This window comes from Lupinus angustifolius, chromosome LG12, assembly GCF_001865875.1.
Source record: "Lupinus angustifolius cultivar Tanjil chromosome LG12, LupAngTanjil_v1.0, whole genome shotgun sequence".
Taxonomy (NCBI): Eukaryota; Viridiplantae; Streptophyta; class Magnoliopsida; order Fabales; family Fabaceae; genus Lupinus; species Lupinus angustifolius.
Window position 1 is genome coordinate 1,023,889 of NC_032020.1, and position 23,766 is coordinate 1,047,654.

The following is a 23,766-nucleotide window of genomic DNA, read 5'->3' on the forward strand; positions in this document are numbered from 1 at the left end:
ATAGCTTGTAGCCTTCAAAGTGAAATGTTTTATATAGTATCAATACTTTAATTTTTTTACCAACAATGTGTTGATTTAGTAGTGTAAAATCTCAGTGGATCTCCAAGGTCGAAGATTTAATTCCTAGGAGCTACACTTGTTAGAAGGGATAACACCAGTCGAGAAATGCAATTAAGTTAAACAAAACATGGTATATTGTGAGAAAAACCCAAATAATATACAAATTAATGTATCTTTATTATTTTTTGTTACAAAATGCATCAACAATTCTAAAAAGATATTGTTTAAATCGCTCTTATACTATATCGTAACGAACCAAAAATAATAAAGATGTATCGACTCATATATTATTACGATCTGTCTCCACAATATATCATGTTTTGTTTAACTTAATTGTATTTATCATATTTTTTGTTCACAAAATTACACATTGGTCAGTGTAATGAAAGTAAAAGAATGAGGGGTTTGTGTAGGTGCAGAAAAGTGAGGGGTGATTTATGTAATTTCACTAAAACTCAGAGTATCAGTGTAATTTACTCTATTTATAAATATTCTATTAAATGAATATAATATTTGAAAATAATCTATTTAACATAATAATGAGAAAAAAGGTGGATATTAACAAACATAATACTTTGGGAATAATCTATTAACAGAATAATCTGGTAACAACTTAAAAGCTAAAAAGCTAAAATGAATAGATTAAGTAACCAAAACTATGAGTTGTAACTAACATTGACTCATAACACCAAACTCGCACTTCAAAATTCTCAATAATCGATTTCTTCAATAACCGTAAAATCCTTAACCTTCTTCTTTCTCAGATCTACTCTCTTTCTCTCTTTCTCTCTTTCTCTCTTCAATGGCTTCTACGGTTGTTTCCACCGCCACCATCGCCGGTACGATTGAACCGCCGCACCATCAGACGGTGGATCCTTCTTCTTCGTCCAGACCGTCATCTGTTTCTGCTGCCTCCACTGAAGACGCCGTTGATCGCAATGATTCTTGCAATTCATCGCCGAACTTTTCTCGCGAGTCTGAAATTCAGGTACCTTGGACTCTATTTCACGTTGATGCGTGGTACTTACTGCATTTTATGATTGTTCGGATAAGGTTAATTGATGCTATGTGTAGTGAATTTCGTCACTTAATTTGAACTTTTTTGCTAAATTTAGCTTAAATGTAAAATTATTGAAACAGCTCAATTTATTGTAGCCTGGATGTTTGAATTTTTTGTTATATTTGTGCTTAAATTTAGAATTGTTGAAAAAGTTTAATTTAGTGTAGTTTCAGTAAAACCAATGAATTGCGCTAGCCATTGCTGTTTTTGCTTGAGTTTGTGGCTTTTTATGTTAGAGGATGAGTCTCGGGGCAACAGGTAAGGTTGTTTGCCTTGTCACCGAAATGTCAGAGACTCATATTCTAGAAATAATATGTTTACCCTCCTCCACGAACTCCACTATGTGGAAGTCCCGTTATGGGTCGCCCTATACGTGTGAGAACAGCCTGAGATACAACTTATGAGATATTATGTACTATGTCTGGGTGTTTGCTTTGGCTATTTTTTGTTTTCATTTCTATAGTAAATATATGAAAAACATGTTTGCTTTATCATTAAAATGTCTTCAATTTCAAGAGATGGACTCCACATTTCAGGAAATATTGAAAACACAAAAATGTTGTTTTCACCATTTCTAAGAAGTGTACGATGACAATTTTGAGTTTATAGCCAACATTTGATCTATCTGAAGTGTTTTATCTTATCACCTTATAACCAAGATGTAACACTTTTCTTTCATCCGTTTGTGTGGCTAACATCCACCATGAGTGGCCAGCTAGCTTCCCTACTCTTCACTTTTCCTCCAACAAGCTTTAGCAACCCATTCAAAATCAGTCTGTTGTAAATATGTTTGGCTCATTTGTCCACCAAGCAAACTACATAATTCCTCTCCCCCTCAGACCAAAAATAGTACGATTACTCACAAGTCCCTGGTGAAGGGAATGGGTGACATGAATGTTAGCTGTGGGTGGTGGCGCTTGCATGTAGTTATCTCGTAATAGATAGGGTGGTGTGTATCTCCATCATTTCTGGTTTAAGCTGGCAGATCTATAATGGTTCAAGATGGAGGATGTTCTGATAAAGGGTGTCGACTAATGCGTGTTCGCGACAGACAGTGGCAGCTGTGCAATGTGTGCCTGCAACAGACAATGGCAGGAGCAATGATTTCGGGCAGTAGTCATGAACGGCGAACGATCAATGACTTGTTTTGAAGGCTGAACTGTTGAATGAAATGGATTTAATATGAAGATAATGTTTAAAATAGGGAATTTGTTGCTTGGTTCTTTTTTGGAAGTAGGAGTGCTTTAGGCTATGTTTGAGAGTTATGAAGGAAAAGGAAGGAGAAAGATCAAAGGGCTAGGAAGGGGGAGGAAGGGAAGGGGAAATGAAGGTAATCCTCTCCCTTGTTTGGGAGTATGAAATTTAGATGGGGAGGGTAAACTAATGATAATGTAAAAATAATTTTTATTTTTCATTTAAAAATGTAATTAACAATGAGAAATGGACAATAATATATAATTATATAATTTTTCTAAAAATATTTAGGTATTTTGACATTTCGTCTATAGAAAAGCCCCAAATTGGGGGAACTATAAAAATAGACTCATGGAGGGTTTTAGAGGGCTTGAGAAACCCTTCAAAACCTTCCCCTCTCCTTCATCCAACTTCCAAACAAGGGGGAGGTTTTCCAAAGCCATCCATTTCCTTCCCTCCCCCTCCAAAACCATCCATTTCCTTCCCTTCCCCTCCAAAACCACACTCCTAAAGTGGTTTGAGAGGGTGATGAATTGTATATGAAGCTTAATTGGGTAAGCTATTTGTGAAAGTAAAGACAAGTGGCCATGAAATTGTTTATGTTTAAGCTATTTGTGAAAGTAAAGACAAGTGGCTGTGATGGCTACGAAATTGTTTATGTTTAAGCTATTTGTGAAAGTAAAGACAAGTGGCTGTGATGGCTATGAAATTGTTTATGTTTAAGCTATTTGTGAAAGTAAAGACAAGTGGCTGTGATGGCTATGAAATTGTTAATGTTTATGTTGAAATGGACTTAATATAAAGAGGACGACTCTGTTGTTTAAGAATGAGGATGGACACTGTTATTATAGTATGTATTTTTTATTTGAAGGGATGTTTGTTGAATGGATGAAGCCTATTAATGAAATTGTTCATCTGGACAAAGATTATGGTTGAACAACTCAATAACCTAGGTTTAACAAAGAAAGAAGACAAATGAAATTAAAGTTGAAAATAAGAATACAATGCTGATAACAAACATATTTTCGGAACTTCAGAAAATGAAAATAATTTTCATGAAATGAAAATAGGAAATGTTTTCAGAAACCAAACACACCCTTAGGTTTACTTTAAAACTAAAGCAGAACATGACATGAGAGAAACAAAAGTAGAACATTTTTGGTTCCACCAAAAGGGTTGGAACTGAAAAGCTACCTTAGCAATGGTTAAGTATTCTTATTTATGTTCTATTAATCAAAATGTGGACTTGGTTAGTCATTAGAAGGTTGTTGAAGTTTGATATATAATTATATATATATGATGTTTGTGCCTTTTGTAGTTACAGTCTCCGGATTTATTGAAGAGTGAAGAGTATCGGCAGTTGTTTCGTCTCCCACTAGAGGAAGTGAGTAATTTTCCACCTTCCATGATAGCTGTTCTAATGTCTAAATGATTTGTTTATTGCTTTCTTGATTACTTCTGTATAATGGAATTGTTGCCAATCACACTGCCTATTCACATTTGCATATTTTAGATTTGTCTTTTCAATTTTCATCTTCTTCGTGATATAGTGATTAGTTTGATGATATCATTTTTGTTACATTCGTATTTTCTGGAAGTATAGAATGAATTGCATTCTAGTCTAGCACTCATCATAAATTTTGGAAGGTTAAGTGGTATTTAACTCATGAAGTCTTAGCTTTTTTGTTATAATTTTTCCTCTAATGCATTTTGGGTTTAATTTATAACTTTATCCTTACCAAAAACTCAGGTGTGTCATAATTGTTTTTGGTAATTTTACACCTAGAAACTAGAAATAATGATACCTAATGCAAAATAAATCTCATTCTTACAATAAGTTTAAATGATTAACCTAGACACGATGGTCATTCTTCCAAATATAGTTCTGCACCATTTATAGAAACTCGAGCATTTATTTATCAAGAAAAATGAAGAAAGGGATGCCTGGACTTAAATTATGTCTTCTTTAGCTAGTGGGACTTTCTAACATTTACCCATGAACCACATTGATATTATGAAATGTTGTTGTTTGAAGGTTTTTGACTAACATGCTTGAAAACTTCTTAGTTGTTCTCCTTTTCTTAATTGTTTTCATAATTGAAGAAACTTCTTAGTTGTTCTCCTTTTCTTTAGGTTATAATTGATGATTTTAATTGCGCCCTCCAGGAAAACATACTTTTTCAGGTAACATCCTTGTAATCTTGTCATATTTATTATTAAACTGTAGCACTCTTAAGTACTGCACATTATGTCATTACCACTTTGCTTTGAAGACCACTATGCTGTATTTTACTTTTGATTAAAACAATTATGACCAATTTTTGCTTTAACGTCTGGCCTGTTCATTTGTTTTCCTAATGGTTTATTAATTACTTCTTGTAGGGTCATATGTACCTCTTTGTCAACTTTATTTGTTTCTACTCGAACATATTTGGGTTTGAGACAAAGGTAAGCTGCTTAACATAATGGTCTATGTATTTAAACCTGCTCTTTTGTCTATTGAGAATGTTTATGGTAGGGTTTATATATATTTACACATGATATGCTGTATATATAAGTGATATGTATATATATATATATATATCAAGGCAAAAATTAATGTACCTTTTTAATCTATTATGCCGACCATCTACATATATGGTTTACTTTCTTGATTAATTTGGATCTGTGTTTCTGGTGTTGATATTTGTATCATGCTTTAGTCATAGGAAGGATACATAAAAACCATGTACATATATGGTTTACTTTCTTGAATTAATTTGGATCTGTGTTTCTGGTGTTGATCTTTGTAATCATACTTTAGTCATAGGAAGGATACATAAAAACCTATGTACCATGAATCTTATTGTAGGTTAATATGCCGACCTAGGAGGCTTCTGCATCTAAAATTCTAAAGTGTGTGTGGCAGAATATGGTTGGATTATTGAAGTTATTCATACAAAGATACTACTTTCTTCACCCGTTTATGTGGTGTTTGAACTTCTACTTCTACTTACATACGTACATATGTACAACCACTAATCCCACTATGTGAAGTCGGTTACATGGATTGAACAACAACATAACGATCTATCATAGATCATGTTCATTGATAAAATATTGATCTCTATTTTTTTCTAATCACTTCGCCTATCGTTTTTTTAGCCTCACTCTTCCTCTAGAAATTGGATTAACCTCCTTTTGATTTTATCTACTTATCGAGACTACTAATGGCCTCCTCCACTCATGTCCAAATTACATAAGGTGTGATTCTAATATTGTTTCTACTATAGGAGCTACTCCAACTTTCTCTCTAATGCATTCATTTTTTAATCTCATCTTTCTAGTTGTCCACTCATCCAATAGGTACATATGCACATAAATACTTATACATATGTGCGAAGATGCTAAACCATTAAGATGTAGCTAAATAAATTAACTGCCCATTTTGTGATTAAACAAAAGTATATTTCTAGTGATATAATTGATTATTTGAAGGGTTGGAATTTTTGTAGAAACCATTAAATATGGATTTTACTATGAATGAAAATAATCCTATTTTGTGACTTTTTTATTATTTAATTTTTCAGCTAGTCCTTTTGATTTTGATTTTTCTCCGCTTCGTGAAAATGCCAATGGTTTCATGTTTCAGAGAATAATCCCACTCTCCGAAGTCACAGACGTACGTAGGGCAAAAACCGCAGGGCTCTTTCACAATGCAATTGAGATCACTGTTGGAAGCAGGAAGGTGAGTTAGATATGGAGTGATTTTATAGTTCTATGCTGCATTGCATATTTTGATGTATTTGTGTCTAGAATATTATTTTCCCATTTGATGTTTCTGTTTAATCATGCTACAATGTCCTAATCCACTTATTTATTCGGCAATCAACAGCACTTCTTTGCATCCTTCCTTTACCGTGATGATGCTTTCAAGATCATTAATGATGGATGGTTACGACAGGCTAATGGCGCCACAGCTATTACTGAACAGCAGGTGTTTTTCTACAAAAGTTTGTTTTGATACTAATTGTTTATCATTATATATCATTATCAATTTGTACATTGCTAATATGATGCCCCTCAACTATATTAACCTGTCTAACGTAAAATGTGTGAAATAGCAAGCAATTGCTTGAGAATTAATGCGGAAGCTATGTAAGAGTCCAATCATTAAGTTGCACGCCTAGGATCTCATACAAGTCATTGCTTATTTTTGCTATAATGTCCTATCCTAAATCATGTTTATAAAGCAAACCATTTACAGCTAAATCCTAAATCCTTTGTATGAGTCTCACATGTAGCTTTTGTTTGTCTCCATAAATCTCCCTCCAGTCACCTCTTTATGATATGTTCGACATAAAACAAAAGTAAAACATCTATTTTCCAATTGCCTAGCAGCCATTTTTTCATTTTCACTTGGAATAGATTGTTGTGTGCTTGGTGAACCTTGGTTGTGTATGTGTGATTTGGTGCAGTTTCTTCTCAATCGTAATATGATACATGGTGCTAAGTTTGGTCTATTTGTTTTGAGAGAAAGACTCAATTTTCAAGGAGCAACTTTGTTGTGAGACTTGGTATGGGATATAGTTGTCTCTGTGGCTCCTTTGCGGTATTGACCTCGTGATTTCTCAATTGAATTTCCCTGACAGGTGTGAAAATGGGTTGAAAATATCTTTGTGTGGATGAGTCTTTTGTTTTCTTCCATGTTCTCTTATGCCTGTTGTGAGGAAAATAACTTCTGATTCTTTGTTCTTTATAACGTCTTATTTTTTATTCGGGGACTAGTGTATGCAACTAAGGTCGGATTTGTATGCTATGGATTCTATAGACATAGAAGTTTCTTGCAGGATGTTATATGTTGAATGTTTAATTATACAATGTTGCACCCAGTAATTGCCAACCCAAGGCAGTAAGACAGATAATTACATTTTGCAAAATTTTCATTGTTAATTTCCTGTTGAGAACTTGTGATTGTCTTCTTATGAGTGCATTCATCACATGTGTCAGACGACTCTTGCTTTTATTTTCTGCATTCAATTTTTTAATAGAAAACCTGATGACCAGCCGCAATAAAATGTAAATAATTGGTCAAAATGTCAAGAGTTGTAAGATTGCCCTCATTTCTTGATTTTTATTCAGGAGTCAATATCTGAGTCGAGCAGCCAAGAGAGTGGATTCATGGATATTGAAAATGTCTCAAGCGCTGATATACTTGACAGTGAATCGCTTCCTTCTGACCTGTATGTCCATGATCATAATGGCTGTTACTTATGGATGAGATTATTTTGTGTGCAACTCATTTAGGCTTTACTTAATTGTTGAATCAGGAGCACAGATACTTCTATGTGCAAAGATGTGGGGCTTCCAGGCATTGTTGGAGGTGACCCTATATTGGTAACTGTTTCAGAAAAGCAATCCAGTGTGAAACAGGTTGCTGAACCTGTATTGAATAATGATGTCCCAAGCGTGAGTTGGAACTGGAAGGAGGAGGATACTGATGCTCCAACAAGTGAGTTTGGAAACTAACATATTATCTATATTTACCTATATACATTATGTAGGTTGAGTTCTTGTTCATAGAAGAATGTTTGTAGCCTTTTAGAAATTATTCTGAGGAAAAAGATCTCGAGTTTTTTTAGTTGCTAAATGGATGTCACTTGCTCTTGGTGGGGATCTGGGAAAGGTATTTTTTTTTACATATAACTAGAAAAGAACCGTTCACTTTGCTGTTGCTTCAATATTTTCTTTGATATATTGACACAACCACCCTGACTGAAATTAGAACAGTGGGATGGTTTTGATGTATAGGGTGGAAATGGAGTTCATTCTACTTTTACATTGCAGACATATTGTTCTTCTGTGAGTTCTCTTTGGAATAGACTTTTTGGTATCATTGGAGCGAATTGGGTTTGCCCTAAGGATTTGCAGCACTTTATTCTTATTAGCATAGAAGGTTTTGGCTATTATATAAGTTCTAAAACTTTTCAGCAGTGCTGAACTTTGGTGCCTATGGTTGAAAAAGAATGCCAGAAACTTCAATGGAATTTCATCTATAGATAACATTTGGGAATATGGTCATTTTGTTGCCTTATTTGTGTTCTTCCCATGGTTTCTAGGCGTTTCCTTTATAGGTATGCATAGAGATTGGCATGCCTTTGTTAACGATACTATGTTAGAGGTTATGTATAGACATTGAGCTCCTTGTGCTTTGCTTTTTGGAGCTTTTTAGCTGTTTTTGTATTTAGGTTTCTGTGTAGTTTTATGGTGCAGGGTTTGTTATTTTCCGATCCTGAAATTCTCCTCTTTCGTAATTGTAAAGAGAAGAAGAATAGAGAGAATGGGGGCAATTTCCTTTTTGTTGATATTATGATGAAGTGAGAACCTCTTCATCTGTAGATGTCCTTTGTGTTTACCGTCTAATATATTCTGTGTTATTAGTTCACTTGATATGGGTAAACAATCTGATGATTTGAGCTTATTTTCTAATATGCAGCTCCAGAAGGCTATACATGTGTTGCAGAATCAGTGTTTCCGGTATTATCTTATTCAAAAATTGCTGTTTGTTTTGTTTCTTTATGTTAAGGTTCCCTGTATTGATTTTGTTGATATTAATTTTTAGAAGTTATGAGATTTTCTCAACGTTTTCAATTTACAAACTGCAGATAATGGTTGAAGACTTCTTTAGGTACTTTTTCTCAGATGATAGTGTAACTTTTCTCGAATCATTCCATAAAAGATGTGGTGATAAAGGTAGCCTGCATGAAACTCTTATGAAACTTATGCATTTCAATACCATTTTCTGGTTTTGTTTACTTTCCTCATTGTCATTTTTTTGTATGTTCTTTTAATTAAGGGAAGGAATAAAATAATTGATATCTTTTCATTCGTAATTATTTTTTTGGGTTTTGTTTTTGCTTTCAGACTTTACGTGTGCTTCATGGCGTCCTCAAGAGAATTTTGGATATGCTCGTGAACTGTCATTTCAACATCCAATTAAACTGTACCTTGGTATGTATTAATATTTGGTAATGTGAGAAGAAGAGAGAGAGAAGTGTAGAGAAGAGTGGAGAAGAAGAGTTTGAGAAGAAGGTGAAGTCGTGAGAGAGAGAGAGAGAAACAGAGAGAAAGAGAAAGTAGAAAAGTAAAAGTGAGAGAGAGAATATTAATTCTTTCCTCTTATTTAATATTCTGAATTGTTAATACAAAAGGAGCAAGAGCCCTTTACTTATAGTAAACCAGTAAACTAACTGATTATGAATCTAGTCATAAAGATGGACCAGATTCATTGAAAGAATAAAAGAAGTCAGATACACTTTAACTAAAACAGTTACAAAAATAGTTAAAGGAACTACTCTAATATTCCCCCCTAAATTCAAAGCTACGGTGATCTTTGTTGAGCAGTATATAGATCACTGATGTGAAGCTTGTCCCGAAGAAGAGTAAAACGAGAAGTGGATAGAGGCTTGGTCAGAATATCCGCAACCTGATGCTCAGACGGCACGTGCTCAACAAGTAACTGTTTGCTGATGACTCTTTCTCTGACCCAAAAGAGATCAAGTTCAATGTGTTTAGTTCTTGAGTGCAACACTGGATTTCTGGAAAGTAGAACGGTGCTCATATTATCACAATAAACCACTGGAATAGAACTCTTAAATTGTAATTCCTGAAGACTTTGAATCCAGATCATCTCACTAGCAGCAATAGTTAAGCTACGATATTCGGCTTCAGCTGTGGATCGAGCAACCCATTCTTGCTTCTTTGACCACCAAGAGACCAAATTAGGACCTAGATAAACACAGGCCCCTGAAGTAGATTTTCTATCATCAGGATCAGAAGCCCAATCAGCATCGCAGTAGGTATAGAGAGGAAGAGGATGATGAGGAGATGCTGGTTTTAAAAGTAGGCCATGAGTGATAGTTCCTTGAAGATATCGCAGAATACGTTTTAGAGCTTTCCAATGTTCTTCTTGAGGTTGAGAAAGAAACTGACAAACCTTACTGATACTATAGGAGATCTCTGGTCTCGTAATGGTGATGTATTGTAGAGCCCCAGCAAGAGATCGATATACTTTTCCATCTTCCAAGAAATTGTTCCCATGTTTAGTAAGCTTGCATCCCCCAACCATAGGAGTAGGCAGACTTTTCATATCATCCATATGAAATTTCTGGAGTAAGTCTTTGATATACTTGGATTGAGTAAGAAGAAGAGACCCATGTGGAAGTTTCTGAATTTCAATGCCCAAAAAATAATCTAAAGCTCCAAGATCTTTTAGGGCAAAAGCAAGATTCATCTTCTCAATGAGTTGTTTGATCAAAGTAGGAGAGGTACCCGTGATGATAATATCGTCAACATAACATAGCACAAACAGTTTGTGTGAAGAGGTAGTCAAGAGAAAAAGAGAGTGATCACACCTACATTTTCGGAACCCAAAGGATAAGAGTGTTCCTGCTAATTTGTCAAACCAGGCCCGGGGAGCTTGCTTAAGACCATAAATGGCTTTATGCAGTTTGCAAACTAAAGTGTTATCCGAAGTCTTGAATCCTTCTGGTTGTTGCATGTAAACCACCTCCTCAAGAACTCCATTCAAAAAGGCATTATTAACATCAATTTGTTGAACATCCCATCCATAGGTTAGAGCCAGGGTTAGCACAACTCGCACAGAAACAGGTCTTACAACAGGAGAGAATGTTTCATTGTAGTCAAACCCCGGTTTTTGATGAAACCCTTTAGCAACCAACCTAGCTTTGTATTTATTAATAGTACCATCAGGGTTTTCTTTGACCTTAAACACCCATTTGCACCCAATAGCTTCTCTATTATCAGGTAGGGGAACCAAACTCCAAGTGTCATTTTTCATTAGAGCCTCAAACTCTACTTCCATAGCTCTTCGCCACTCAGGAAGGGACAAGGCAACCTTGGCTGATTTTGGTTCAATATAGGCCGTGAGGGCACTTGGAGTAGACAAGACTCTAGACTGAGCAGTTTTTGACCGAGTGAGCATAGGATGAGAGTTAACAGGAAAAACCTGACTAGGAGAAGGATTCAAGGAAGACTGAGTAGGATTAGAGGACAAGGTGGGATCAGATGTAGTATCTAAAATGGAGGAACGAGACGGACTACTTGAAGGAGAAGAAGGAGACACCACTGTAAGAGGTATACACACACTACTATTAGACTGATCTTTGGGTATGGAAGGGAGAGAGAGAGGAAACTTGGTTTCATTAAAAATGACATCACGTGAAATGTACATTCTACCCGTAGAGGAGAGACATTTATATCCCTTGTGATGAGAAGAATACCCTAAAAAGGTACACTCAACTGACCTATATTGAAGTTTGTGCTTATTGTATGGTCTTAAACATGGAAAACATGAACAACCAAAGACTTTCAAAAAGGTATAGTCAGGAGAGGTTTTGTATAGACACATGTAAGGCACATTACCCTTAATGGACTGACTGGGTAGTCTATTAATGAGATAAACAGCAGTGTCAAAAGCATACTCCCAATAAGTCAAAGGAAGAGAAGCTTGGGCAAGCAATGTTAGCCCAATCTCTACAATATGCCGATGTTTCCTTTCAATAACACCATTTTGATGATGAGTATGAGGACAAATAACTCGGTGATGAATACCAAGAGTGCTTAGGAGAGAAGCAAATGGACGAAACTCCCCACCCCAATCAGTCTGAACAGATTTCAAAACTCCCTTAAACTGAACACCAATCATAGTATGAAATTGTTTGAAAAGAGTAAGAGCTTCAGACTTTTGTTTAAGAGGAAACATCCAAGTATATCTAGTGCAAGAATCAACAATAGACATAATATTTGTATCCGGAAGTCGACATAACCGGAGCTGGCCCCCAAAGATCAACAAACACTAACTCAAAGGGAGTGGAATAAACCGTATGTGAGGATTGTGAAGGTAAACGATGTGACTTACCTAGAGCACAAGCATGACAAAAATCAACAGTACTTTTATTTATGAGAGGAAGTTTACAGTGTTTCAAAATATGTTGTACAACTTCTTTATGTGGGTGCCCTAAACGAGAATGCCATAGCAAATACAAGTTTTCATTTCTAGAAAGTGTATGACTAGAAGAAACAGAAAAATTACAACTCGAAGTCATATTGGGCCTAGTGGAAAACGAACTGGACAAGGTGGACGGAAACTGAAGATTGGTGAAGACATACAACCCTTCAGGACCAAGAGTTCCTTCTAGAAGTAAGGTTCCATCAACCTGAGATTTCACACAACAATAGTGAGAATGAAACTCAAAATAAACAGCATTATCTCTGGCAAATTGACTAACACTAACAAGGTTTTTGGTTATAGAAGGAACCAGAAGTAAATTTTTAAGAGTGAGGACACGAGACGGATCATAAGGAGAGTTAAACTCAGAGTCCCCAATACCTGTAATAGGAGCACCAGAACCATTACCCATAAAAATACTGTCTGATCCAGGAAGTCCAGCAGAGTGCATCAAATTAGAAGAATCTGAGGTAATATGATGTGTAGCTCCAGAATCAGGGTACCATAATTGGGAATTGTATGCTTGTGGTTCAACCGTAACCGGAAGATGATGAGGGCTAGGCTGTCCTTGTGTAGGATGGAATGAATCAGCATACGAATGAGCCGGGGACATAGGTGCTGGTCCCAAAACAGAATTTTGATGAAAACCGACATGAGCCATAGGAGGAGTATTATTGTTATAATGTCGTATAGGCTGATGCTGAAATTGGGAATGAGCAAAGGGGCGCACAACAGGAGCAGAAACCGGTGGCGCATAATGTGCAGAAACCGGTGGAGCATACTGTGCAGAAAATGGTGGAGCAAACTGAGCAGAAGAAGGAGACAATTGTGACTGCATTACCAAATCAAACCTGTACCAGCATTGCAAAGCCTCATGACCAGCCTTATAGCAAAGTTGACAGCGAACAGAGCCACTTCTGCCACGTCCAAACCGACCTCCTCTGCCACGGCCAAAGTAGCTACCACGACCTCTACCAGGGGGAGGAACAACAGGGTGATACATTTGAGCTGTCTCTGCAGATTCTGTCCCAACTTGAGTAGAAAAACCAGATTTGTCATTGTACAAGTTGTGCCGAGACTGATGTTGGCCAGCAGCAGAGAACTGGGAAGATGAACGAGCAACATTCACAGAAAATACTTCTTGTGTCGACGGATGAATACGCTCAAGATAAGTCTCATGAGCCATTAACAAAGACTCAAGTTGAATAAACGTACATACCTCTGCTCTATTGTTGATTGAAGTGACAAACGCCTCATATTCAGAGGGAAGACCTTCAAGAATCAAGCGAACTTGTTCTCGGCCAGAAATGATTTCACCAACAGCAGCTAGGGAGTGAATCAGTGCCTTAACCCGAGACACAAACTCAGTCACGGTCTGAGTTCCTTTCTTGATGGTGCGAAGCTCCGAGAGAAGAAGTTGACTCCGAGCACGGATCAAAGAGTCAAAAAACGTGTGAATCTCATCCCAAATCTGCCACGCGTGTCGGAGCCCTAATACACGGGATTGAACCGATTCCGATAGAGACTGAAGGAGCCACGAGACAAGATGCTGGTCTTGCTCCTCCCATTGAAGGAAGGCTGGATTTATTCGCCCAAACTCACGGTCATCTTCAGAAAGAAATCGAAGAGGAACTTGAGGATTAACTACATACCTTTCCAACCGATGTGAAGCAAGAACTGCTTCAACTTGTTGCTTCCATATGAAATAATTCTTTTCGGAGAGCTTGGCGGAGATTACCTGAGAAAACGTCACTGTTGACGGCGGAACAGCGGCGGTAGGGCGAGGAGAGAGAGACGGTGGTGTTGACTCTGGCGGAAAATCCATGGTGGTTTCGGATCTATAAGCTCATGATACCATATTAATATTTGGTAATGTGAGAAGAAGAGAGAGAGAAGTGTAGAGAAGAGTGGAGAAGAAGAGTTTGAGAAGAAGGTGAAGTCGTGAGAGAGAGAGAGAGAAACAGAGAGAAAGAGAAAGTAGAAAAGTAAAAGTGAGAGAGAGAATATTAATTCTTTCCTCTTATTTAATATTCTGAATTGTTAATACAAAAGGAGCAAGAGCCCTTTACTTATAGTAAACCAGTAAACTAACTGATTATGAATCTAGTCATAAAGATGGACCAGATTCATTGAAAGAATAAAAGAAGTCAGATACACTTTAACTAAAACAGTTACAAAAATAGTTAAAGGAACTACTCTAATACTAGTCGAATCTAGAGGTTTTAGACCAAAAGGTAAAAAAACATGATGGTGGGATAAAAAAATTTCCAAGACAAAATTAAGGTGAAAAGGGAATGTTATAAATCATGATCATTGTGTAAAAAATTTGAAAGTTGGAAAAAATACAAGGTAGCTAAGAAAGAGAGCAAGAAAATGGTAAATGAAGTTAAAGATAAAGTGTATGATGGGTTATACAAATCTCTAGGTACCAAGGATAAGAAAAGAAATTCTAGAAACTAGGACTAAGTAAAATGCATTAAAGAAGAAGATGAAAAAGTCTTGGTGAAAGACAATGATACGAAGGAGAGATGGAAGAACTATTTTCATAAGCTTTTTAATTAGGAACATGATTCCTTGCTTTTTGATAGACTATACACGAAAGAGGTGGATCAAAATTATAGTTTTTACTATAGAATTCAGGAGTTAAAGGTGAAAGAAACTTTGAAAATGATGGAGAATAACAAACGGTTGGACCAATATCTATTGAGGCCTGGAAAGTTCTAGGAGAGCATGACATTAAATGGCTCATAAAGTTGTTTAATGAGATCATGATGTTTAAGAAGATTCAGGCTAGTGGGTATAAGAGCAAGGGCTATATACAAAATTACGCAACTATCGGAGGATTAGGCTCATAAGTCATAATATGAAGCTATTAGAGAGAATAATTGTGCGGAGGATGAGACATATATCATTGATAATCAATTGGGTTTTATGTCGAAGGTCGACCATTGAGACTATATACATGCTACAACGATTAATGAAAATATATCAAAGGAACCAAAGGGATTTGGAGAAGGCATATGATAAGGTACCTAGTGAAGTTTTGCGGAAAACTCTAGAGAAGAAATGTGTTCTAATTGTTTATATTCGAGCAATCTAAAATATGTATGATGGGGTTAAGGCTAGCATGAGAAAACAAGATCAGGTCTCAAAAGATTTTCCTTTTGTCATACTACATCAAGGGTCAATATTGAGTCCCTACTTATTTACATTGGTCTTGGATGTGTCCACTGTGCATATCCAAGAATCAACGCTACAACGAATGGTTCTTATAGATTGTATTGTCTTAGTGGGAGACTTGAGAGGTATTAAATGGGAAGCTAGAAATGTGGAGACAAGCTTTAGAAATATATGATTTTTATAAGACACAATATATGGAGTGTAGGTTTAGCAAGGTGTAGACCAATCCTATTGTGGATGTAAAGATTGGGATCATATTAAACTACAAGTCACTAGATTTAGGTATCTTGGGCCAATCATATAAGACAAAGGGGAAATTGATGGAGATGTGATCCATATGATTCAAACGGGTTGGATGAAATGGCAAAATGCTTCAAGTATCTCATGTGATTAAAATGTACACTCAAGCTTAAGGAGAATTTTTACTACACGACTATAACACCTGTAAAGGTATATGGGATTGAATGTTGGACGATAAAATGTTAATAAGAGAATAAATTACATGTTGCAGAGATGAAAATGTTGCATGGGAGGACACACTAAACAAGGTAGGAGTAGAAATGAATGCATTATGGAGAAATCTTCAGTTGTTTTTGTGTTACGTATACACTATAATTTCATGTTCTGACTTCAGCTCAGTTTTGTATTCCTATTGCGATTGAGTTAGCGACTATTCAACAGTGAAGGTTGAATTAAAACTTTAAGATAGCCAAAGGAATTCCTACTATATAAACTAATTTACAATGAAGTTTCTGTACTTCTTGGCATTTCAAATATACAAAAAGATAGGTCTTGTTTATTGCCCGACATTAGGAGACAAAAGGAATTCTATCATAATTACATATGCTGATATGATCAAACTTAATTAAATAAAGAAGCACATCCTAAGATGATAGTAAGTTCAGTTATTCTAACATGTGTTAGGCCCCATTATTCTAACATATTATCAATGTGGTACCATCCTCCGTGACATACCGCTTCACTGATCCTGTGTTGGGTTCTAAAAAATTTGGAGTTCTTTGCTCAAATCGCTCATTTGAACCCCACGACTGCCTTCCAGCGTCTTATGCCTGCTGCAACCATTTCTCACACCGGTGATCCTACTGGATGAACTACTATCTCTATTTTGGCCAACTACCAAAGACTAACTGCCAGAACCACCACTGGCCCCAATCTTGTACACAGATTCACGTGTCTCCACTCCAGCTATGCATAGAGGCATGTCTGAACTCCATTGTCGAGGCCTCTTGTCCCATTCACGTTTTCCCTCCACCTTGACCTGAATCTGATCTCACTTTTTGTTTTCCTTTCTGGCACCTCCGTCATATGTTTGGTTCACACATTTCTCTTTAGTCAAGCCCAACTCCCATTGCCTTGGCTCTATTGTGATGTGTTTTCCCTATTTGCCTGTTTCTGCCACTGAAGCAGCAAGATCCCTTTATTGCAACTGTTCATTAAATCGCTATAGCGGCCAGCTTTCACTGTTGTTGTTTTCCTACTTTTGCCCGACCTGCCCTCATTGCAGCTATCGCAGAAATGCATCTATACCGTGGTGTCCTTCCTGTGGTCCTGTCTTCATTGTAGCAATAGCTAGTAATGTTTCATTGCTGGTCCATCCTCTCCATGCAGTAACCGCTTACATCGCTGCATGTGTCTTTTGCATTGTGCCGTTGTCTCTATTGCTGGTACGTCTTCACTGCTGCAGCAGCCATCATTGCGGACTTTGCTTTATGTCTTCATTGCGCCATTGATTGCATGTCTCCTAGCTGATAGGTTGGCTAAATTTCAGCTTGAAGGATTGGCTGTGTTCTAGCATAGATGTAGCTTAGTTCCATCTCTGTTGAAATTTGGTCATTTCCTTTTCCATTCATATAATGACACCTCTTGTGTTGTGCTTATCCAAGATCTTGATCTTTAGTATTTTAGATTTTGTTTTAGTTTTTAGTGCATTTAACTATAGTGATTTACAGCTTGAGAAGTAGTATTAAATATCCTATCTATATTGCATACTAGAACATCTTTGAAGATTTTTTAGGATTTCTTTCTTTATTTTATTTTATTTTATTATTTGATCAGGATTAACTAATATAAATAAAACTCATACGTTTGTTTTTTATCACATTACGTCGAATTGCATTAAGTATTCAATAATATAGTCTGTTTCTAGTCATCTCATTCTTTTCCTTATTCCATAACCCTAGATGTTGGTTTTTCAACATATTTATTCAACACCTTTTGGAGCTATCTCTGTAACCAATTGCTAGTAAACATGATTGTGTGACCTTTTCAGGAGCAAAATTTGGTAGCTGTCATACGGTCCAGAAATATCGAGTTTATAGGAACAGGTCATTGCTATCCCTTTATTTAGCAATCTATTTATGTATACTGCGACTCATCTTTTGCTCTTATTCAATGCATTTTTTGGCTAGAGAGTGAGCCTCGGGCCCTCAACATAACGGTAAAGTTGATGCTTAGTGACCAAGAGGTCACAGGTTCAAATCCTGGAAATAGCCTCTCCACTTGGTAGGACTGCTTTACGTCTACCCCCCAGAATCCACTAGGTGGGACCGTGGGAGTCTCGTGCAGTGAGCCGCCTTTTTTACAGGTTTTGAGGAATTTCAAATAGAAAGGAAGCTAAATATAGGATAAATATGGGATGGATATCCCTAGTAGGTAGGGTGGGTTGAAGAACATAATGAAGTAAGCATAGGAGTTCCCTTCATTTATTATTATCTTCATAGCTCTGATATGGGAGAAATGTAAAAATTATGATGCATGGTGCGGTGAGTAGGTCGGAAGAAAATGTCTCTTGACTGGTAAGTCTAGCCTAATGCAAATATAGGTGTTGGTGTCAGAATTCATGAAATTGATAAAAATTAAACTTGGGATGCTTGATTTCCTAGAACTCTTAAATAATTGGAGGTGGAAGTTAGAAGGAATTTTTTTTGTTCATTTAGATAGTTTATTAGTCTCAAATTATGCGTTTTATCAATTTGAAAGGGTTTACATCTTAAACTTATTAAGAGATTTTTGACGTTTGCTTTTATTTTCTCTTTTATGCTCAGTACTAGTGGTTAGGAGTTTTATCATGTTTAGTTGAAGAGTGACTTTTGATTGGTTTTGCTTCTTTTTTGCATGTTATTCTTTCTTTTATCTATTTTCTTGTGCTCTTTTATTGTTTGATATTTATTTTTAAGTTACCGCAATGACTACGAGTAATACATGGAATTCCCTAGTTGTCTGTGTTCATGTGACATGTATTTGTTACTTCATCCAGTCATTTGGTTATTGAGAGCTCGCAAGATGTCACTGATGTACCTTATTCAGATTATTTTCGTGTTGAGGTAAATAATTTTATTGAGGCATTAAATCTTTATGCATACAGCTGGGCTTTTTAATGATTTTTAGCAGTATATATTTTTTTGTTTATTGAGTTACATTTTGTTTGAAAGAAAAGGAAAGCTTATTATTGAGGGAGAAACCACAAAGAAGGGGCTGAGAACAAGATGTCCTCCTAAACATAAGCACTAAAAGTAAAAATGAGAAGTAAACAATGCCAGCAATAACAACAGGCTCTCCAATCCTTCTGTATCTATACTTCTATATTTCTAATAGACCCACAATTAAACAACCACTGAAATTGGAACTGGAGTGAGTAAAGCGGGAAACAATTTGTGACGTCCTATTAAAAAATTACGCTAGTTATTACTGTTGTTATTATTGCTGTTATCAATAGAGGGTCAGCATCAGCGCAAGGGTCAGGTAGCCTCTTAGTGACCAAGAGGTCACTGTTCAAGTCCTTGGAACAGTCTGTCCACTTGTAAGGGTAAGGTTGTATACACTATCCTCATCAGACCCCTTAGGTGGGAGCATCATACATGGGCCGCCCTTTCTTTGATTACTGCTGTTGTTACGGAGTTGCCTGTGTTTGGTTATCTTCTGGTAAGGTTCTCACAAGATATAAGAGGAATTTAGTTAGGCACTTAATATTCCGCTGCATGCTCTGATGCAATGATGCTAGAAAATTCTTCCCCTGCTTAACAAAGCTTGCTCCATATAGACCTCCTCAGCTGGACCACTATTATGAGGCACATTCTTCAGTATGAGGATGTATACTGAACTAAGCTGAATTGCAGGGGAGAAAGACTCAGAATTGTCAATGCCGAGGGTCTGGATTTTATTCTTTGGCCTTTCCATTCAGAAGAGATATTAGTTGATACTAAATGGTAACAACCCATGTAGTAGACAACCTGAGGACCCCTCGGAAAAGAGAGACCTGCTGCAGTAGAGCTGGAATAATAAAGGTCAGCCCAATGCACGAGGCTCCCATTTAGTGGGGTCTGAGGAGGGTAGATGTAGGCAGTCCTACCCTGGTAAGGTGTTCAGAAGAGACAATCAACAATAGGCTGTCGAGTAGTATATCCCTTACCTTTAAGAAGGTCTCTTGCATGAGGAAGTGCAGTAGATAGATATAAAACCACTCATGTGTGTTCAGCTAAAAGCTAAAATGCATTTTACTTCAATAGATCAAACAAACACTAGATGAATGATTTGTAAGTGAACTCTTAGAAATTTTTGGACAATCTCGTTGCAATTGAACTCTTCATGTATTAAACAGTCTTAAATCAAGTTCTATGTTTAGCCACTAGTAATTATCTTTCGAATGAATGGTCAGTTCTGACATGTGCATATTTTTTCATTAATTGCCAGGGACTGTGGGACATAGAGAGAGACAGGGATGAATCAAAAGAATGCTGCATTTTGCGGGTACATGTGAATGTCACATTTTTAAAGAGAACTATGTGGAAAGGTGTGCTGTTTTAGAACATATTCTGACAGTCCCTTGGTCTCATCTTAAATATCTTACGTTTCTACTAATATAGATATTGTTTGATTCATAACTTAGATCAAAATTTTCAATCCTCTTATGCGTCTTATAAATGTCTGTTCAAACTAAAAACCTATCTGGATTGCATGTGAAATTTTGACAACTAAAATTTAACTCGCCACTTTCAATATTGGTAATACTATTCCATAATTCTGTGCAATTCTGAAGATTGTTTAATCTAAGTTCTCTGCCTCACATAGTTGGAGTTGCAAAAAATGTGTGTTCTTCTTGTCTTGTCATTGTCATGAAGTTGAATCTTTGATTCCAAGTGGTTGAATAATCACAGGCAAAATAGTACAGTCAACAATTGAAGAATGTCGAGAAGCTTTTGCCACATGGGTGAATATGGTATGTTCATGTGTTTGTGTGTATTTATCATACATTTTTTTTTTGTTTTAGATGGTGATCCATGTTTTAATTTAAATGTCTTTTTAAGAATGAATGTTTCAATATTTCTTTCAGGCACATGAGTTGTTAAGGCAGAAGAACGTTGAAGTTCAACAAGGTTTGACATTTGAATTTTCTGTATGCTTTTCTGAAATTTTGAAGCTAAAGGCCTTCCACATACTATTACATGAGTGTCTAGTGAAACGTCTTATTTTGAAGATTATGATTTACTTTTCACGTGGCAGAAAGTGTTGCTCTTGTAACCCAAAATGGTAGAATGAATTTAGATAGAGAGGAGACTGTAGAATCTTCAGAACGATCAGTGGAGCCGAATAACCCTAAAATGATACAACCTACATCCAAAGTCGTTGATGCTACCCACAATGTTGACAATCACTTGCAAGGGAATTTCACTGGCACAATATCTATTTCATCTTTGTTACAGGGGTTTATGATGAAGTTCAGATTGTTTTTGAAAAATCAAAGCAATCTTTCAGTGATCCTTGTTACCGTTTTTGCTCTGATTTTCTTCATGCAGGTGTGTAATTTAAACCAGAATTTTATTTTCTTACCTTTCCTCACTTTTTGAATTAGTCATAATATCCAGCCTAGTTCAGACTAGCTGTAGTCATAATCTGGGGAGGATAGTTGCTAAACCATTAAGTCAATGTGATTTGACTGAACAAATTAATTTGGGCATTATTTTGATTTCCTTATCTTTTTAAACCAACAAGCTTATCTCAGCACTAGGGCATCCATGTCACTAACATTCAACTTAAGACTCTGAAGACTTCAACATGTTGTTGCTATGATTATTGTATAAACCGGTCGGAAATGTAAATTATTGATGTCTTACCGCAGGGAGAGTGGGTAAATCTTTTGGTAGGTTAGTCTTAAATAAGTGTTGAATATGATGACTCACGCCACTCATAATCATATTGTGCTTACGACTCCAGTTTTAAGCTCTCAAGATTTTTTTAAGACTAGGGATGTGGATACACTTGTTTGTAGATCATAAATGCAAAATTCATTAAGTAAAAAATTGTATTTCAGTAGTTCAATTATGCTGATAGAAGAGAATCACTGTTTTTGCCCAAGTTTCCCTTCTTTTTTTCTGATTGAATGTTAGAAATGTTTTGTTTCGGTTTTAACTCTTGGTTTCCGTGTCCTATATCTATTCTTCAGCAGTTCAGCATACTTGTGTTGTTGGCCAACAAACCTCAACACATAAATGTGAATAGTCCTTCTGTAGATTATAATATGGAAAATGGAATGGAAAGAAACCCTTCAGACATAGCTTGGATGGAGAAAAGAATTCATCATCTCAAAGATGAGATGTATATGGTTGAGGCTAGGCTTGAAAGGATGATGTATGAGCATGCACTCTTGAAAAAGCAACTTCAACATCTAGACCGTAAGTAGTTTTCTTTTGTATAGTATTTCTGTATGCATAGTTTCTGTACATATAATAATATCTGTAAATTCACTCCTCCTCGTCGAAAGCGGGCGGGGATTGTACTTCTAGAGTCTGTTTGCGAGTTGAAAAATGTTAACAATATCGTTGTTTTCATTACTTTTACACGTTGTCAATTGTGTGGATTTCATGGGTTTTATCTATATTTAGTGGGTATACCATGAAATTCATCTATAGTAATATGTTCAAGAGGGTGGTACTGAAAGTGTTGTCCACATTTGATGTTGGTAAATTCAAAGTAAATCCTTATTATTTTGGTTGGTGCAAGATACTCTTCATTTTACTGTTTTGTGTAGGTAAATTTTATTTAGGCTTTTTATTTTCAGCATGAAAATTTAACAATTATGCGTCAGAGCTGTCAAAATGTGCCTAGCTTTATGATCTATGATAACAAGAAATATCATAAAGTTGGAAATATGCATAGGTTATTTTTTTTGCAGTGCTACTAATAATAGCATTAAAGCCAGTGGCTAAATAATATAAATTATTTTATTCATGTGATCATAGATTTCATTCATAAGTTACTTGGACTTGCATATACTTCAATGTCATTAAAAAACCAACAAATATAAAAAAAGAATATAAAGTTTATTAAGTTGCTATACATGAATGGAAGAAACCATAATGTTTATAATATTTTGTATATGAATTTTATTGGATTTTTTTTTCTCTAGAAATTGGATTAACCTTTATTTTATTTATTATTCTTTTTTCCTCTAGAAATATTGTCCCCGAATAAATTCAGTTGGTAGAGATGCTGAACATAAATGCTAGTTTGTTGGATAAGATAGGAATAGGATAGTATGTCCTAACCTATTATCAAGATAGGATGAGTAATCCTATTAGTATATCAAATCATGTTTGCACAATTCATGATATAATGATGCATTTTTTCTCATATACCTCAAATTCTAAACACCATTTCCATCCTTATATTATGTCATCACTATTTGGTTCTTATTCAGGTCTTATACATTATTTTATAATTTATTATAAATTCCTATAAAATAAGAATAACGTATACTTTTTTTCTACAAAGGCAAACATCATTTTAATTTTTACTTGGGTTCCACAATATCTATCTTTTTCCACAACATCTATTTCTCTCATCGTTTTCCTTTAGCTAATAACAATTGAGAATTATTCTTAAATAAGAACAAATTTAAGAAATAAGAATGACATAATAGAGACAGAATAAAAATGATCTTATTCCATTAAGAATAATCATTGAAATTGCTCTAAGAGTGTTCATCTTTTTCTACCATACTCTTATCTTGCACTCTATCCTATACTATCATGGGCACCAAATGAGTCCTAAAAGTGTGACAATAGAGGTTCAAATTTTCAAAAGTGTTCGGTCCACATAAAAAAATATAGTAAGATAACAATATAAATATAAAGAACACATGAAACAAAATAATACCATACAATAAAAGACAAAGTACAAGACCTCCTTCAAGAATTTTCTTGTGAAACGCCTAACCTGAAAATCAAATTAGTTCCATAATTTAGTA

The 23,766-nt window shown here is 35.8% G+C and overlaps 2 protein-coding genes across 5 annotated transcripts; one reads left to right on the forward strand and one right to left on the reverse strand.

The window, feature by feature from the left end:
• On the forward strand, positions 721-22,428 carry LOC109362640 (protein VASCULAR ASSOCIATED DEATH 1, chloroplastic-like). Of its 4 annotated transcripts, none has more exons than XM_019608589.1 (18): positions 721-1,048; positions 3,633-3,698; positions 4,448-4,498; positions 4,697-4,762; positions 5,946-6,041; positions 6,189-6,290; positions 7,436-7,536; positions 7,624-7,805; positions 8,790-8,830; positions 8,959-9,046; positions 9,218-9,304; positions 17,794-17,848; positions 18,781-18,847; positions 20,214-20,313; positions 20,678-20,739; positions 20,854-20,896; positions 21,024-21,316; positions 21,967-22,428. In XM_019608589.1, the coding sequence occupies exons 1-18, from the start codon at positions 863-865 to the stop codon at positions 22,198-22,200; spliced, it is 1,920 nt and encodes a 639-aa protein (XP_019464134.1). In that variant the 5' UTR covers positions 721-862; the 3' UTR covers positions 22,201-22,428. The 4 variants fall into 4 exon arrangements, with proteins under 4 accessions (XP_019464134.1, XP_019464133.1, XP_019464135.1 ...); XM_019608588.1 differs by having other exon boundaries at positions 722-1,048; positions 21,964-22,428; XM_019608590.1 differs by having other exon boundaries at positions 722-1,048; positions 3,639-3,698; positions 21,964-22,428.
• On the reverse strand, positions 12,150-15,687 carry LOC109362641. Its single transcript, XM_019608592.1, has 2 exons — positions 12,705-15,687; positions 12,150-12,531 (listed from the first exon to the last, which is right to left on the reverse strand). Exons 1-2 carry the CDS (start codon positions 14,146-14,148, stop codon positions 12,527-12,529), a joined length of 1,449 nt encoding a protein of 482 aa, XP_019464137.1. The 5' UTR covers positions 14,149-15,687; the 3' UTR covers positions 12,150-12,526.

Bases quoted from the DNA above. Each gene is read 5' to 3' on its own strand.
- LOC109362640 (XM_019608588.1), top strand. From the start codon at position 863: ATGGCTTCTACGGTTGTTTCCACCGCCACCATCGCCGGTACGATTGAA. The intron at 9,305-17,793 runs GTATGTATTAAT...TGACCTTTTCAG, and splicing joins TCCAATTAAACTGTACCTTG to GAGCAAAATTTGGTAGCTGT. The intron at 20,740-20,853 runs GTATGTTCATGT...TATTTCTTTCAG, and splicing joins TTGCCACATGGGTGAATATG to GCACATGAGTTGTTAAGGCA.
- LOC109362641 (XM_019608592.1), bottom strand. From the start codon at position 14,148: ATGGATTTTCCGCCAGAGTCAACACCACCGTCTCTCTCTCCTCGCCCT.